The following is a 13,148-nucleotide window of genomic DNA, read 5'->3' as shown; positions in this document are numbered from 1 at the left end:
TGGGACCAGATGCCATGATCTTAGTTTTCTGAATGTTGAGCTTTAAGCCAACTTTTTCACTCTCCTCTTTCATTATTAGAGAAATGCAAATCAAAACTACGATGAGATATCACCTCGGTCCAGTCAATATGGCCATAATCAAAAAGTCTACAAACAATAAATGCTGGAGAGGGTGTGGAGAAAAGGGCATGCTCTTGCTCTGTTGCTGGGAATGTAAATTGATACAGTCACAATGGTAGACAGTATGGAGATTCCTTAAAAGACTAGCAATAAAACCACCATATGATCCAGCCATCCCACTCCTTGGTATATACCCTGAGGAAACCAAAATTGAAAGCGACACATGTATCCCATTGTTCATTGCAGCACTATTTACAATAGCTAGAATGTGGAAGCAATCTAGATGCCCATCGACAGATGAATGGATAAATAATTTGTGGTACATATACACAATGGAATATTATTCAGCCATAAAAAGGAATGCATTTGAGTCAGTTTTAATGAGGTGGATGACCATAGAACCTATTATACAGAGTGAAGTAAGTCAGGAAGAAAAAAATATCATATTCTATTGATATATATAGAATCTAGAAAAATGGTACTGAAGAATTTATTTACAGGGCAGCAGTGGAGAAACAGACATAGAGAACAGACTTATGGACATGGGGAGAGGGGAGGAGAGGGTGAGATGTATGGAAGGAGTAACATGGAAACTTACATTGCCATGTGTAGAATAGAGAGCCAACGGGAATCTGCTGTGAGGCTCAGGAAACTCAAACAGGGGTTCTGCATTAACCTAGAGGGGTGGGATGGGGAGGGAGACGGGAGGGAGGTTCAGAAGGGAGGGGATCTATGTATACCTATGGCTGATTCATGCTGAGGTTTGACAGAAAACAAACAAAAAGTAACAACCGCCAAAAAAAGAGAAGATGTTAACATAAATAATGGAGTTTGAAATGTCATAGCTACTAACATGATAATATAAAAAGACAATGTAAATATAAAAGATTAATAACTTATGGACTGTAATTGCTTACCAAATGTAATAAAAAGCTTTGATTAAATAATTATAAGGCAAATATAAAATAACAGGAAGATTTCTAACAATAAGAAAGCTCAATATATTAATTTTTGTATTTTATATACATAAATATTTTAGACTATTTTATATAGTAAATGTGTAAAATTTATATGCAATATAAAGTATGCAATAATAATACATATAATATATGTAAACATTTATATATAAGTATATAGTATATAATGTATATATATATGTAAATATAACATACAAATTAGATAATATATAACGTAAATATATTATGAAAGTGTGTTTGTGTGTATAGTGAACTCTTGCAATACAAAGCATTTCCAAGGATTTCACTATTATTGCTATTAATGATAGTGAATATTCTTTTGATATGCTACTTAGATGGGATTTTTTAGCCTGAAGAAATTTTAGTAAAATTACAATAATGCTCTGAGTTAATAATATGACCAATAAACGGGGCTTATATTTTTAATTCCAAACCTGGTTTATTTAGATTTGTCAGCAGTTGATATATTCATGTGAAACAGTTTCCTCCATAGTTTGTGAGGTTTCTCAATGACTTCTGCCTCTGTGTTTAGTAACTTAGCATATTTATGACTCAGAAAGAGTGTTTTATCACTCTTTCCAAGTTTTGAGAACCAGTTATCTAGGCACTCATGGGAAAGAGCAGGGCAACGGGGAAATTTGTTCTGGGTCACTGGTCTTTCTGAGGAGGCAACTGTCTGCCTTTGCTACCCTCTTCCTCATGGCTGCTGCTTTCCGTGGAAGTGGAAATCTCTCTCTCCAGCCCTGAAGCGTAGGGAGGGAGGAGGACTCTGGGTGGATGACGGGAGGGGCCTTAGGGGGTAATGAGGGGAGAGACCCTTTGAAGAGGGTCTCTTCCTTTTCTTTACAACATTGCTGTCCAGTAAGAGGATGTATTAAAACCAGTCAGAAATCAGAGGAGGGGAGCGAGTACAGCAGTATAGCCCCATCATACTGAGAAAAAAAAAAAAAAAAAAAAATCAAAAAACTTCCCTGGTGAATTCCCTAGCTTCACTCAGCTACATACAGTTACTTGCAAAATTACGAAATTTATTAGACTCTTGCTAAAACTTATATGTTCAGATACTATTATTGCACCCTGAAGGTTACTCATTTTTCTTTTTTCTTTTTTTGTTTTCTGAAAGCCTCAAGTCCTGTTTGTTTTATCTGTTTATTTTGGGTGACATTTGCTTTGAGTTTTCTGCTCTTTATTATCTTGCATCGATTGCCACATTCGTTACTTATTGTGCATTTGTCTTCTCTCTCCTGAGTAACTTCAAGATAGAGTTGTTTCAGCATAGAAGTTTGGTGTCATGGGAGAGACATCAAGGCATGCTGGTTCAGAGCAAAGCCATGCTCTGGGGAGACCTGATGCGGAGACCATGACTCCTCTGCAGGGACTGTGGGTTCCTGATGTGGCTTCTGTTTGCTGTGTTGTCTGTCATCAGGACACAGACGTGGAGGGAGCAGGGAGAGGAATGGTCCTCTGGAAGGGTGTCCTGAGTGGACGGGAGGTGGGGATGCCCAGCAGGGAGCACCCTGTGGGGTGACCCCTGTGGACGGGAGGAGATGGAGCAGCAGGGGCCAAGGGAGACAGGGGCTGCACGGCGGTTCATCCAGATGGCCTCAGTGACGCCAGGGCCCTTGGGAACAGTTCTGGAACTGTAAGCCATCCCGTGGGGTTGGAGTACCCCATTCCAGGGACAGTGGGGTGGTCCCTGACATGATCTGTCCCTGAAGACATGGCCCCCGGCGGTCTGTCCCTGAGGGTCACCTGAGGGGGCTGGCAGCAAGCAGCCACCACTGGCCACTCCTTCCATGCGGGACCATCAATGGGGAGCGCCCCATGTCGGCCGGGAGTGCTGTCCACTCCAGGAGCCTCACAGTCTAGCCATGGCGCTGGTCAGAATGGTCAGTTAGAACCACATGACCACACAGGACTAACTTCCTCAGTGAACTCTCCAAGGTGTGTGAAGTCCCTTCGCCGTTCTGATGTCCCTTGTTAAAAAAACATAGGTAAGAACTCATGCTCACAGGCAAAGATTTGACAACCCACATATACAACATTTAAATGTTTTGTCAGGCCACACGACTAGATGAATGGGACCATAATTCAAAATCCAAGGCCAGACCCTGTTGTATTATGTCAAGAAGGGAACGTTCCACTCTTCACTCCTGGGTTTAGCTAAACATGCAGAGTCATGGAAACAAAGAGATCATGCAAATAAGAATATTTTTAAAAAATCAAGGATACTTTTAAGTATCTTTGACATTAATTTCTCATTTAAATGCTTTCTTCGCTGTAATCATCTTCTGTGTTTTTTCACTCTTTTAACCTTTTGAGGCTTTCAATGGCTAAGTCGAAGATCTCTCTTAATAAATGTCACACAGCACTTGACAATATGTGGGATCTCTTCAAATATCCTTTGATACTGATTTCTAACAGTGCAGTTCAGTCACTCAGTCATATCCAACTCTTTGCAACCCCAAGGACTGCAGCACGCCAGGCCTCCCTGTCCATTGCCAACTCCCGAAGGTTGCTCAAACTCATGTCCACTGAGTCGATGATGCCATCCAACTATCTCATCCTTTGTCATTCCCTTCTCTTCCTGCCCTAAATCTTTCCCAGCATCAGGGTCTTTTCCAATGAGTCAGTTGTTCGCATCAGGTGGTCAAAGTATTGGAGTTTCAGCTTCAGCGTCAGTCCTTCCAATGAACACCCAGGACTGATCTCCTTTAGGATGGACTGGTTGGATCTCCTTGCAGTCCAAGGGACTCTCAAGAGTCTTCTCCAACACCACAGTTCAAAAGCACCAATTCTTCGGTGCTCAGCTTTATTTATAGTCCAACTCTCACATTCATACACGACTAGTGGAAAAACCATAGCTTTGACTAGATGGACCTTTGTTGGCAAAGTAATGTCTCTGCTTTTTAATATGCTGTCTAGGTTGGTCATAACTTTTTTTCCAAGGAGCAAATGTGTTTTAATTACATGACTGCTGTCACCATCTGCAGTAATTTTGGAGCCCGAATAAATAAAATCTGTCACCGTTTCCCCATTTGTTTGCCCTGAAGTGATGGAACCGGATGCCATATCTTAGTTTTAGTCTCCTCTTTCACTTTCATCAAGAGGCTCTTTAGTTCTTTGCTTTCTGTCATAAGGGTGGTGTTATCTGCATATCTGAGGTTATTGATATTTCTCCCTTCAATCTTGATTCCAGCTTGTGCTTCCTCCAGCCCAGCGTTTCTCATGATGTACTGATTTCTAACATAGTTCCACAGTGATAAGAGAACAGAGTGCATGATTGCAATACCTTTAGACCGTGAAATGTTTAGACCTTTTTTTTGTGTCTAGATATGTTTCAGTATCTCATGGTTTATAGTATATGGGAGTTTGAATAGAATTTGTACCCTGATGTTGTGTGGACATTGCATAAATCTTAATCATGTTGAATTGGTTCATAATGCTTTTCAGGTCTACTGCATCCTTCTACTTCTCTCTGTTTTCATACTACTAATTTTTGAGAGTTTGATATAGAAACTCCAACTAAACATCTTAATTTATCTACTGAAAAAAATAATTGTAGTATATAGCGGAACTATCTGTAACTTTGTTCTGTATTTTCCAAGTCTCCTGCAAATGTGTTATTATGCTTTCATAATTTAAAAAAAGTAAAAATTAGGAAAAATATTTGGAAAAATAATCCAATGATCTTTTAGGTAGAAATAATACCAGCTTGGGCTTCTCTGATAGGTCAGTTGGTAAAGAATCTGCCTGCAATGCAGGAGACCCCAGTTTAATCCCTCGGTTTTGAAGATCCACTGAAGAAGGGATAGGCTACCCACTCCAATGTTCTTGGGCTTCTCCTGTGGCTCAGCTGGTAAAGAATCCACCTGCAGTACAGGAGACCCACGTTCAAGCCCTGGGTTGGGAAGATCCCCTGGGGAAGGGGAAAGGCTATCCACTCCAATATTCTGGCCTGGAGAATTCCATGGACTGTATAGTGCATTGGTTCGGAAAGAATCAGACACAACTGAACAACTTTCACTTTCAATACCAGCTTGCCATTATGCTTGTGCAATGGTTATGAATTGGCTCCAAAGCAAAGAACATAACCCAGGATGAAGCAGTTGGGCAGGAAGAATTCTCTGCTCAGGAAAGTGTCAGTTTTGTGTTCAATCTTCAGCTGATTGGATGAGGCCCAGCCACCTGGAGAGGGGCAAGCTGCTCTACTCAGTCTAGGGATTGAATACTTACTCTCTTCCCAAAACCCCCTTCACAGAAACGTCCAGGAAAACATCTGACAAGATAACTGGGCACTCTATGCCCCAGTCAAGTTGACGTATAAACTAACCATCACACCCCTTTTACAGATAAATTGACAGGCTCTGAGTTAACTTACACAGGCTACATAGATACCAGGTTGTGAGCAAAGATATGAACCCAGAGTTTCATGGTACTCTAGGTCCATATATGTAAATCATATGTAAGCATGTAAATCATAAATATTTGCTATTTTTTTTATTTTAATAAAATGCATTTGATGTTTAAAGCAAATTATTTCATATTAAAATTTCACTTTCTAGTTTCTTCCCACAAATGACTTCCCACATTTTTCCCCCCAGAAATGACCAGAGAAGTAGAATTTCTTAAAATATTTGATGTAGGACTTAGAAAAATCAAGAAATATTTACAGTTGAGAACTATAATTTTAGAAATCAATACATGTATTTTTATATTGCCTATAGGTTATGAGAGTCTAGAAGTACTGATGTCCTTTTATGTAACATTTTATTCCAAGCACTCAGAACAGAATTTCCTCATACTAGCTCCCCACCAATGAATATTTGTTAAATTTTGAGTGATTAAGTGACTAGATGAATAAGTAAATACCTTTTATCTGTCCTCAAAATTTTTCATTAATGTAACAGGATTAGAAAGTGGTGGTAAGCAGGTTTGGATGTAGACGATAATCTCACCACATATTATTTTTGCTTCTAACACTGTGATTATAAAATATGATCTTGCTGGCGGATAGCCTTGCATTAATTATTCACAAGCTCTTGTACTTGGTTTAGTTTGCATCATTCACCCCTTAGAACATGTCCCATATTCCAGGGGTTGGTAAGAAAGCAGTTAAGACTGGAGATGCTGTGAAGATAAAATGCAGTTTTACGATATTGCTCCAAGTCTTAGCTAATAACGTTTTTGTTTCTTCCAGTGAAAAAGGCGATTGAATTGAAGTCAAGAGGAGTCAAGGTGATGCCCAGCAAGGACAGCAGCCATAAGAACTCTGTCTGTAAGTCACCCTCTCTCTGCTTGAGGATGGATGTGTCCATTAGAGGGGAGCACTTCTGGAGAAGTGCTTCTCTAAACTGCCTTCCCCACTGCATCTCGTTCTGCTCTCCTACCTTCAAAAATGTTTTCTGGGAGAGAGAGTCTGCACTAACTTCACTCTATTTGGAGAGAGCGTGTGTTCATCTTAATTCTGTGTATCTCACTCCACCTGTGCCCTCTGCCCTCATGGGCCACGGTCTGAGACTGGACCTTCCAGAGTTCTCTGTTAAGGAGCTATTCCACCCTCAGGTGTTTAGATCCCAGCTTGTCTTTCCATTCTAGTGTATACTCAAGTGTACACTCCCTGTTTGATAATTATGGGTGGTATTATTCAAATTGCACTGGGTTTAGTGAAGGAATAAAACTACTGGAGGACAAGAAGAAAGCAAGTACTTATTTCAAAATAAAGGTTTAGTGTTTTGCTATTGTTAGTTTTCAGTTCAGAGTGTTTCCTAAAATGGGGGATGTGGTGTTTACAATTATTTTGAAGTTGATTTTTTTTTAATGAATAAAAACCTTGCAGAAGCAGTCCATAGGAACATAGAACTATGTATTGAGTGAACCCTTCCATCAAATCAACATGAGGTCTGAGACCAGAACAGGCAGACATCAAATGTATCTCTTAGTGCCACATTTAAGCAGGAGCTTTTTTGTGGAAAAGAAAATAAGTATGTCTGGGTTCTTATCTGAATACAAATTTGACAAATGAGTCATCACTCATTGGTATTAGAAAGCGTTCCGTCCTTTCTCCCAACAGTATTACACCACATTTTTTGTTAGACTAGAAAATTAATCATTAGAGGAAATGAAGAATTGAGGAAACTGCAAGCCTTCTAAGATCAGCCTTGTAATAAATGGTAATATGTTATTCATGCGGAAGGTGTGGCTGAGGAAACTAAGTTAAGTGCTTCTGAGAAAAGAGAACACAGGCTTTGAAGCTGGAGAGACAAGGATTCAATAGCTGTGAGAGTGTTGATTGTATTCAAATCCAAGTTGCATCATTTATAAAAGTAAATGGTAATGATTCTTGTTGAGTAGATGAAGCATGGTGTTTATACCTGCCTGTTCCAGGATAGGGCAGGGAGTGGGCATTCTGCAACCACACCCATTAGGAATGCGCTGTACATAAAGAGAAGAAGGAATGATTGTACATAGTAGGTCAGCCAAGAATTCAAACAACCTGGATCTTACTTGCCAGAGGAGGAGGTAGGACCCAGAGCATTGACCTTGTTTTCTAAGATCTTAGGAAATAGTTTGACTCCTCACAGGAGGTGAGCCCAGGACACAGAGCCCCTAAAGTCCCATCCAGGACCCAACCTTTTCCTAGGAAGCAGTGACGCCCTTCCCATCATGATGGGGTGGGAAGGGGGGTGCACGAAAGTGATGCTTGTTTTTTATAGATATGGTGAGCCTTGCTGCAGGCATGCCAGTTGCTGACACTCTTATTAAGTCATTTATATACAGATTATCTGATTTATTTACATTCAGTATTTATATTAAATGTGGTGTCTTTGGTACTTGTCTCATTATTTTTTCAAGCCATTCAATAAACCATGGTCTTTATATTTCTGGGCTTCCCTGGTGGCTCAGAGGGTAAAGAATCTGCCTGCAATCCTAGAGACCAAGGTTTGATCGATGGATCAGGAAGATCCCCTGGAGAAGGGAATGGCAACCCACTCCAGTATTCTTGCCTGGAGAATTACATAGACAGAGGAGCCTGGCAGGCTATGGTCCAAGGGCTTAAAAGAATCAGACATGACTAAGGGACTAACACTTCACTTTCACTTTTCTTCACTTGTGGTTTACCCTGAGTGTGGGATTTTTCTTGGAGACAACAGCCTCTGATGTTCTTGAGATTAAATCTAAGTATACAGCCCTCTTGGGCACAGAGAATATAGCTCGCTCTGGACCTCAATTCCTCCCCCCTGAGGGTTTGGGAAAGGATGTAAGGAAATACAGAAATGCTTAGCACAGGATCTGACAGCTATGGTTAACTGTTGGTCCACCTTATCTGTGTGGACCTCTGTTTTGATAGTTTTCTTTCTACCTGGACGTTTTTGTTTATGAGTCTGTCTTCTTCCCGAGACTCCTCACAGAGTAAGAAATTGGACAGCAGAGGCTGTGTGATTATCCATTGACCACCGCCTCCCCGTGCTCACCCCCCTTCCCCCGATCAAAGCCTGAACCTGCTGCCCATCACTGGTGCAGAGCTAGTTTCACTGCAGAATGACAGGAGTGACTGACAAGCAGCTGTCCTCTTACTCTGAATACTTACTTTGTATTAGAGTATAGTCAACTGACAATATTGTGTTGGTGTCAGGTTTAGACCAAAGTGATCACATTATGCATATACAGGGATCTATTTTTTTCGAATTCTTTTCCTTTTTGTGCAGAGTTCCCTGGCCCATACAGTAGGCCTTTGTTGGTTATCTATTTTAAATATAATAATGTGTACGAGTCAATTCAGACCTCCCAATCCATCCCCCCTCCATCACTGTTAGCAGTAGCCAACACATAGAAAACACCTAAATGCTGGCATATGAATAGGTAAAGGAGTGGTATTTGTTTTTGCTGTTCAGTTGCTGAGTCGTGTCTGACTCTTTGCAACCCCACAGATGGTGACTTGCCAGGCTTCTCTGTCCTCTACTGTCTCTCAGAGTTTGCTCAAGAAATGGTTGTGTATACACAATGGGGTTCTGGGGTGGCTCAGTGGTAAAGAATCCACCTGTCAATGCAGGAGATGCAGGTTTGAGAAGATCCCCTGGAGAAGGAAATGGCAACCCAGTCCAGTATTCTTGCCTGGGAAGCCCCATAGACAGAGGACCCTGGTGGGCTATAGTACATAGGGTTGCAGAGTCGAGCATGACTTAGCAACTCACACACACACACACACATACACACGCACACACACACATATACATGTACACACACGCACACACACATGCACACATGTGCACACACATGCACGCACACACAAACACACGCACATGCACACACATACACGTGCACGCACACACACGCGCACACACACACACACACCATGAAACATATATTAAATGGAATATAACCCAAGCTAACAAGCACTTAGCAAGTGTTTGATGATTAAATAAATGAAGAAGGACAAATATCCATGTTGTGGAGCAAAAGCCCTACATATTTTCTCTTTTATGCCTCTCAATGAAATCTGATGAATCATTTGTGGATTTTGCCCTGGAATCACTAAGTCAATTTGTTCCTCCATCCTGCCCTGACTTCATGTTACCAGTGAAACCTCAGCAATTCACTCTAATCCTTAACATGAATCAATTTAACTGTGTAAGGTGGAGTGACCTGAAAGGCTATGTAGATATATCAATTCATCTATATAGTGAGGGCCATTTTCTACATCATCTCTTAGAGTGAAATGACTTACAAATTTAGTTTTTCATCAATTTCATTTATTATTCGTTAACAGTGTTTTCAGGAAACCCCAAAGATAATCAAGGTATTAATTCTGAAGAATGCTCCAAGTGTGTAGTTAATTAAAGCTTTAAAGGATCCCAGCATAACTGGGCAGCACATAGCAAGGTTACCTGGGATAACTCAGTCAGCTCCTTCCCATCTGCTTTGCATCCCTGAACAACGGCAGGAGCTCCTCTTCATTCTGGGGTTGAAAGCTCTCGGTACCAAAGGATTCTTAAATTGCTTCCCTTTTTACATGGTGGTAGCTGTAGACTTACTTTCCTTTTCCTTTTCGTCTTGACGTTCTTGTCTACAGAATACAATGTTAGCAGCGCTAAGTGTGAGAGTCAGGAGGGTAGATAATCCGTTACTGCCCTTCTAACTCAAAAATGTAAAACTCTGTAGGGAGAAGAACAAACAAAAGCCTTGGTTGTTATTTTTCAGCTAGAGATTGTTCTCCCTGTGTAAAGTTAAAGACAAATGACTTTACAAATTCTATATTGATTTGTTGTAACTCACTCAGAAGAATTGATGGCACATGCTGTGTATTAAGCATCTACAGTTACAACAGTTTATACCCAAGCAGGATAGGACATTTGGTTCAGAGCCATTATTTAATGTAAAGCTGATTGAAACATGGCGGAAAAATGGGAAAATATAATGCATTGTGTTATAAACTCTTGGAAAAAAATAACAACAGCATACTATGAAATAAATGACCCTAAAATTCTTCTACTTTTGACTGTAAGCCATTTATTTCATTGCCTTTGTTTCAATGAGCAATCAATTTTCTTCCACCTCTGAAAAAATACCTGAAGTGAAACAGAATGGTATTTATTCAAAATTGTCAAATAGTCCTGTTAATGAAAAGCAATTGATAAAATATTGTCTTTTATAATATATTGTCTTTCTCTTTTGTCTCAGACACAGTTATTTGGAAGGGCACATTTTATGAGTTTTGTAGTTCCATTTTTTTGGAAAGCAGTGTAAATGATGCCTTAGCTACACTGTACAGTTAAAGATGCAGTTGTAACAATGTAATGTTTGATTTAGCTTCTTAACATGGTGTGGCTCATTAATCCACTATCTAAAACACGCCCTTAAAAATGACCGTCCTAGCTGTGCTGGGTCACGCTGTGTTATCCACTTATCACTAAAATCACTACATTCAGTCTTTGTCTGCTTATGTTTGGGATAATTTAAGAGCAAATGGAATATATTAGTATGTAATATTCCATTTTTACTTACATTCCAGGGTGCTAAATGGAAAAAAAAAGTTAATCTTGTCTTTCATAATTTCTTCCATTCCTATCACCCTCCAAACTTAGCAACATAATCACACAAAAAAATGGACTCCGCCCAGAAAAAGACTCTCCTTTCAAGCCTCTCTCTGTAAACAGGGATTAGTGCAAGCTAAGGAATGGGATAAAAAAGAAACCATTAATCCCTTTTTGATAGGGGTAAAACGAGAGATAAAGGAAAGGCAAAGCATCCCAGTAATAGTCACCATTTGGAAAGCAGTTTCGGTGTGATCCACTGCCAGAGCAGAATGAAGCCTTTCTGATAAATGGCCCCAGACCTCTCTCTCCATTTCCACACTGGTGCATCCACCTGCCCACCCAACATTTGCACATGCAAGTGTACTAAGCATCTCTTTCCCTCTGAAAAAAGGCCACTGGTTTTCCTTGTTGAGGACCCAGAGCCTGACGCCCTCCCTGCCCCAGATACCAGCCAGCCTGCTGCCCTGGCTGCGTCAGAAGTCAACCACATCTCTTCACTCCAAACCACTGCTGTTCTGAGGTGCATTACTCACAGGTCTCACCCAAGATCCCTATCTCTGCCCGTTTCCCTGCAGTTGAGACCCCCACACTTCATCCAGAGTGATCGGGAGGACACATCTGTGGAATCTCATCACTCTTCCGCTCAGAACCCTTTGAAGCTTTCCCGTCAATGCCCACGTGAGCCCACTTCCCTTACAGAGACCCATGTGGCCGCCTCCCCCCTGCTCCCCATCTGCTCTCCCCCAGCCCTTGTCCACTGGCTTTGGAACTGGTTCTTAAAGCTGCCACCTCAGTCTTTGTTGCTCTGTCTCCTCAGCCTGAGGTGGTCTCCCCGAGGCGCCTCATCTCTCCTTTCCTTCACGTCGTTTATCAGAACTTACCTTCTCCCTAGGCTCTCACTGGTCACTCTGCCTACATTTGCACACCTTGGCCAGGCATCACGTTACCCCTCTGGTTACCTGTTCTGCTTTTCTCTGTATCGTTTATCACAGTGTGTTGTATGTATGGGCTTCCAAGTAGTGCAGCAGTAAAGAATCTGTCTGCCGGTGCAGGAGACATGGGTTCAATCCCTGGGTCGGGAAGATCCCCTGGAGAAGGGAATGGCCATTCCACTCCAGTATTCTTGCCTGGAAATCCCTTGGACAGAGGAGCTTAGTGGGCTACAAGAGTTAGAATTGCCAAGAGTTGGACATGAATGAGCACATACACACACGCACATCATACATATCATTCTTATTTTTATGTGTTGTATGTGCATATTTAGCATATGCATTTATATGTGGAGTTATATGTGAGGAATATTATATATTAATATGATATTGATATATTATGTATAATATGTATATTCTACATTGTATATAAATTATATATAAATATATTAAATGTGATATAACATATGTATTATATAGTGTATAATAGTATATTAAATACATATACATTATTATTTACTTCCTCTCTCTTCCAATCCCCCTGTGAGAATACTGCCTCTTTGAAGGCAGATATTTTTGTCTGCTTTCTTCACTGAGACCTACCAAGTGCCCAGCAGAGAGGCTCAGGCACACAGCAGTTGCTCAATAAACACTTGCCCATTGAACAGCTGAGTTTCCTAGTTCTATGGAGGCCTGAAGAAGCGTGGCAAGATGACATCATACTCTTCTTCAGTGGGGTCTTTGTGCTCCATGTCATTCTCATGCCTTCAGCAGGAAAACCTTGAGGAAAGACAAACAGCTGTCATGGAGATGTTCAAAGTACATTCTTTTCCTAGAGGAAATTAGTCTCCTGGTCATTCAAGTCATGTAAATGTTTATCAGACCAGGAGAGTTATAAGAAAGATAGCAACATTTATTGAGCATTGAGTAAAAGTAGAAATTTATTAGCTTTCAGAATAGTAGTAAGTCAACCCATAAAATGTAAGAATCCATAGACAGGATGTTAAACAACATTAAATTAGGTCCTTTGCAAGTCAAGACACCATGTTTTCCAAGGCACCCTGTTTTTTATATTGCACCTTGTC

At 40.7% G+C, this 13,148-nt stretch overlaps 1 protein-coding gene across 1 annotated transcript in view; it reads left to right on the top strand.

Annotated features, from left to right (window-relative positions):
* Positions 1–13,148, top strand: part of LOC136176275 (CUB and sushi domain-containing protein 1) — a 1,594,796-nt gene that overhangs the window by 940,064 nt on the left and 641,584 nt on the right. The window contains exon 6 of the mRNA XM_065946402.1: positions 6,298–6,375. Coding sequence (XP_065802474.1) covers positions 6,298–6,375 — 78 coding nt within the window. The remainder of the gene's footprint in view (positions 1–6,297; positions 6,376–13,148) is intronic.

This window comes from Muntiacus reevesi, chromosome 10 (genome assembly GCF_963930625.1).
Source record: "Muntiacus reevesi chromosome 10, mMunRee1.1, whole genome shotgun sequence".
Taxonomy (NCBI): Eukaryota; Metazoa; Chordata; class Mammalia; order Artiodactyla; family Cervidae; genus Muntiacus; species Muntiacus reevesi.
The sequence above is the reverse complement of the archived record's forward strand: the minus strand, read 5'-3'. Positions and strand labels throughout refer to the sequence as shown.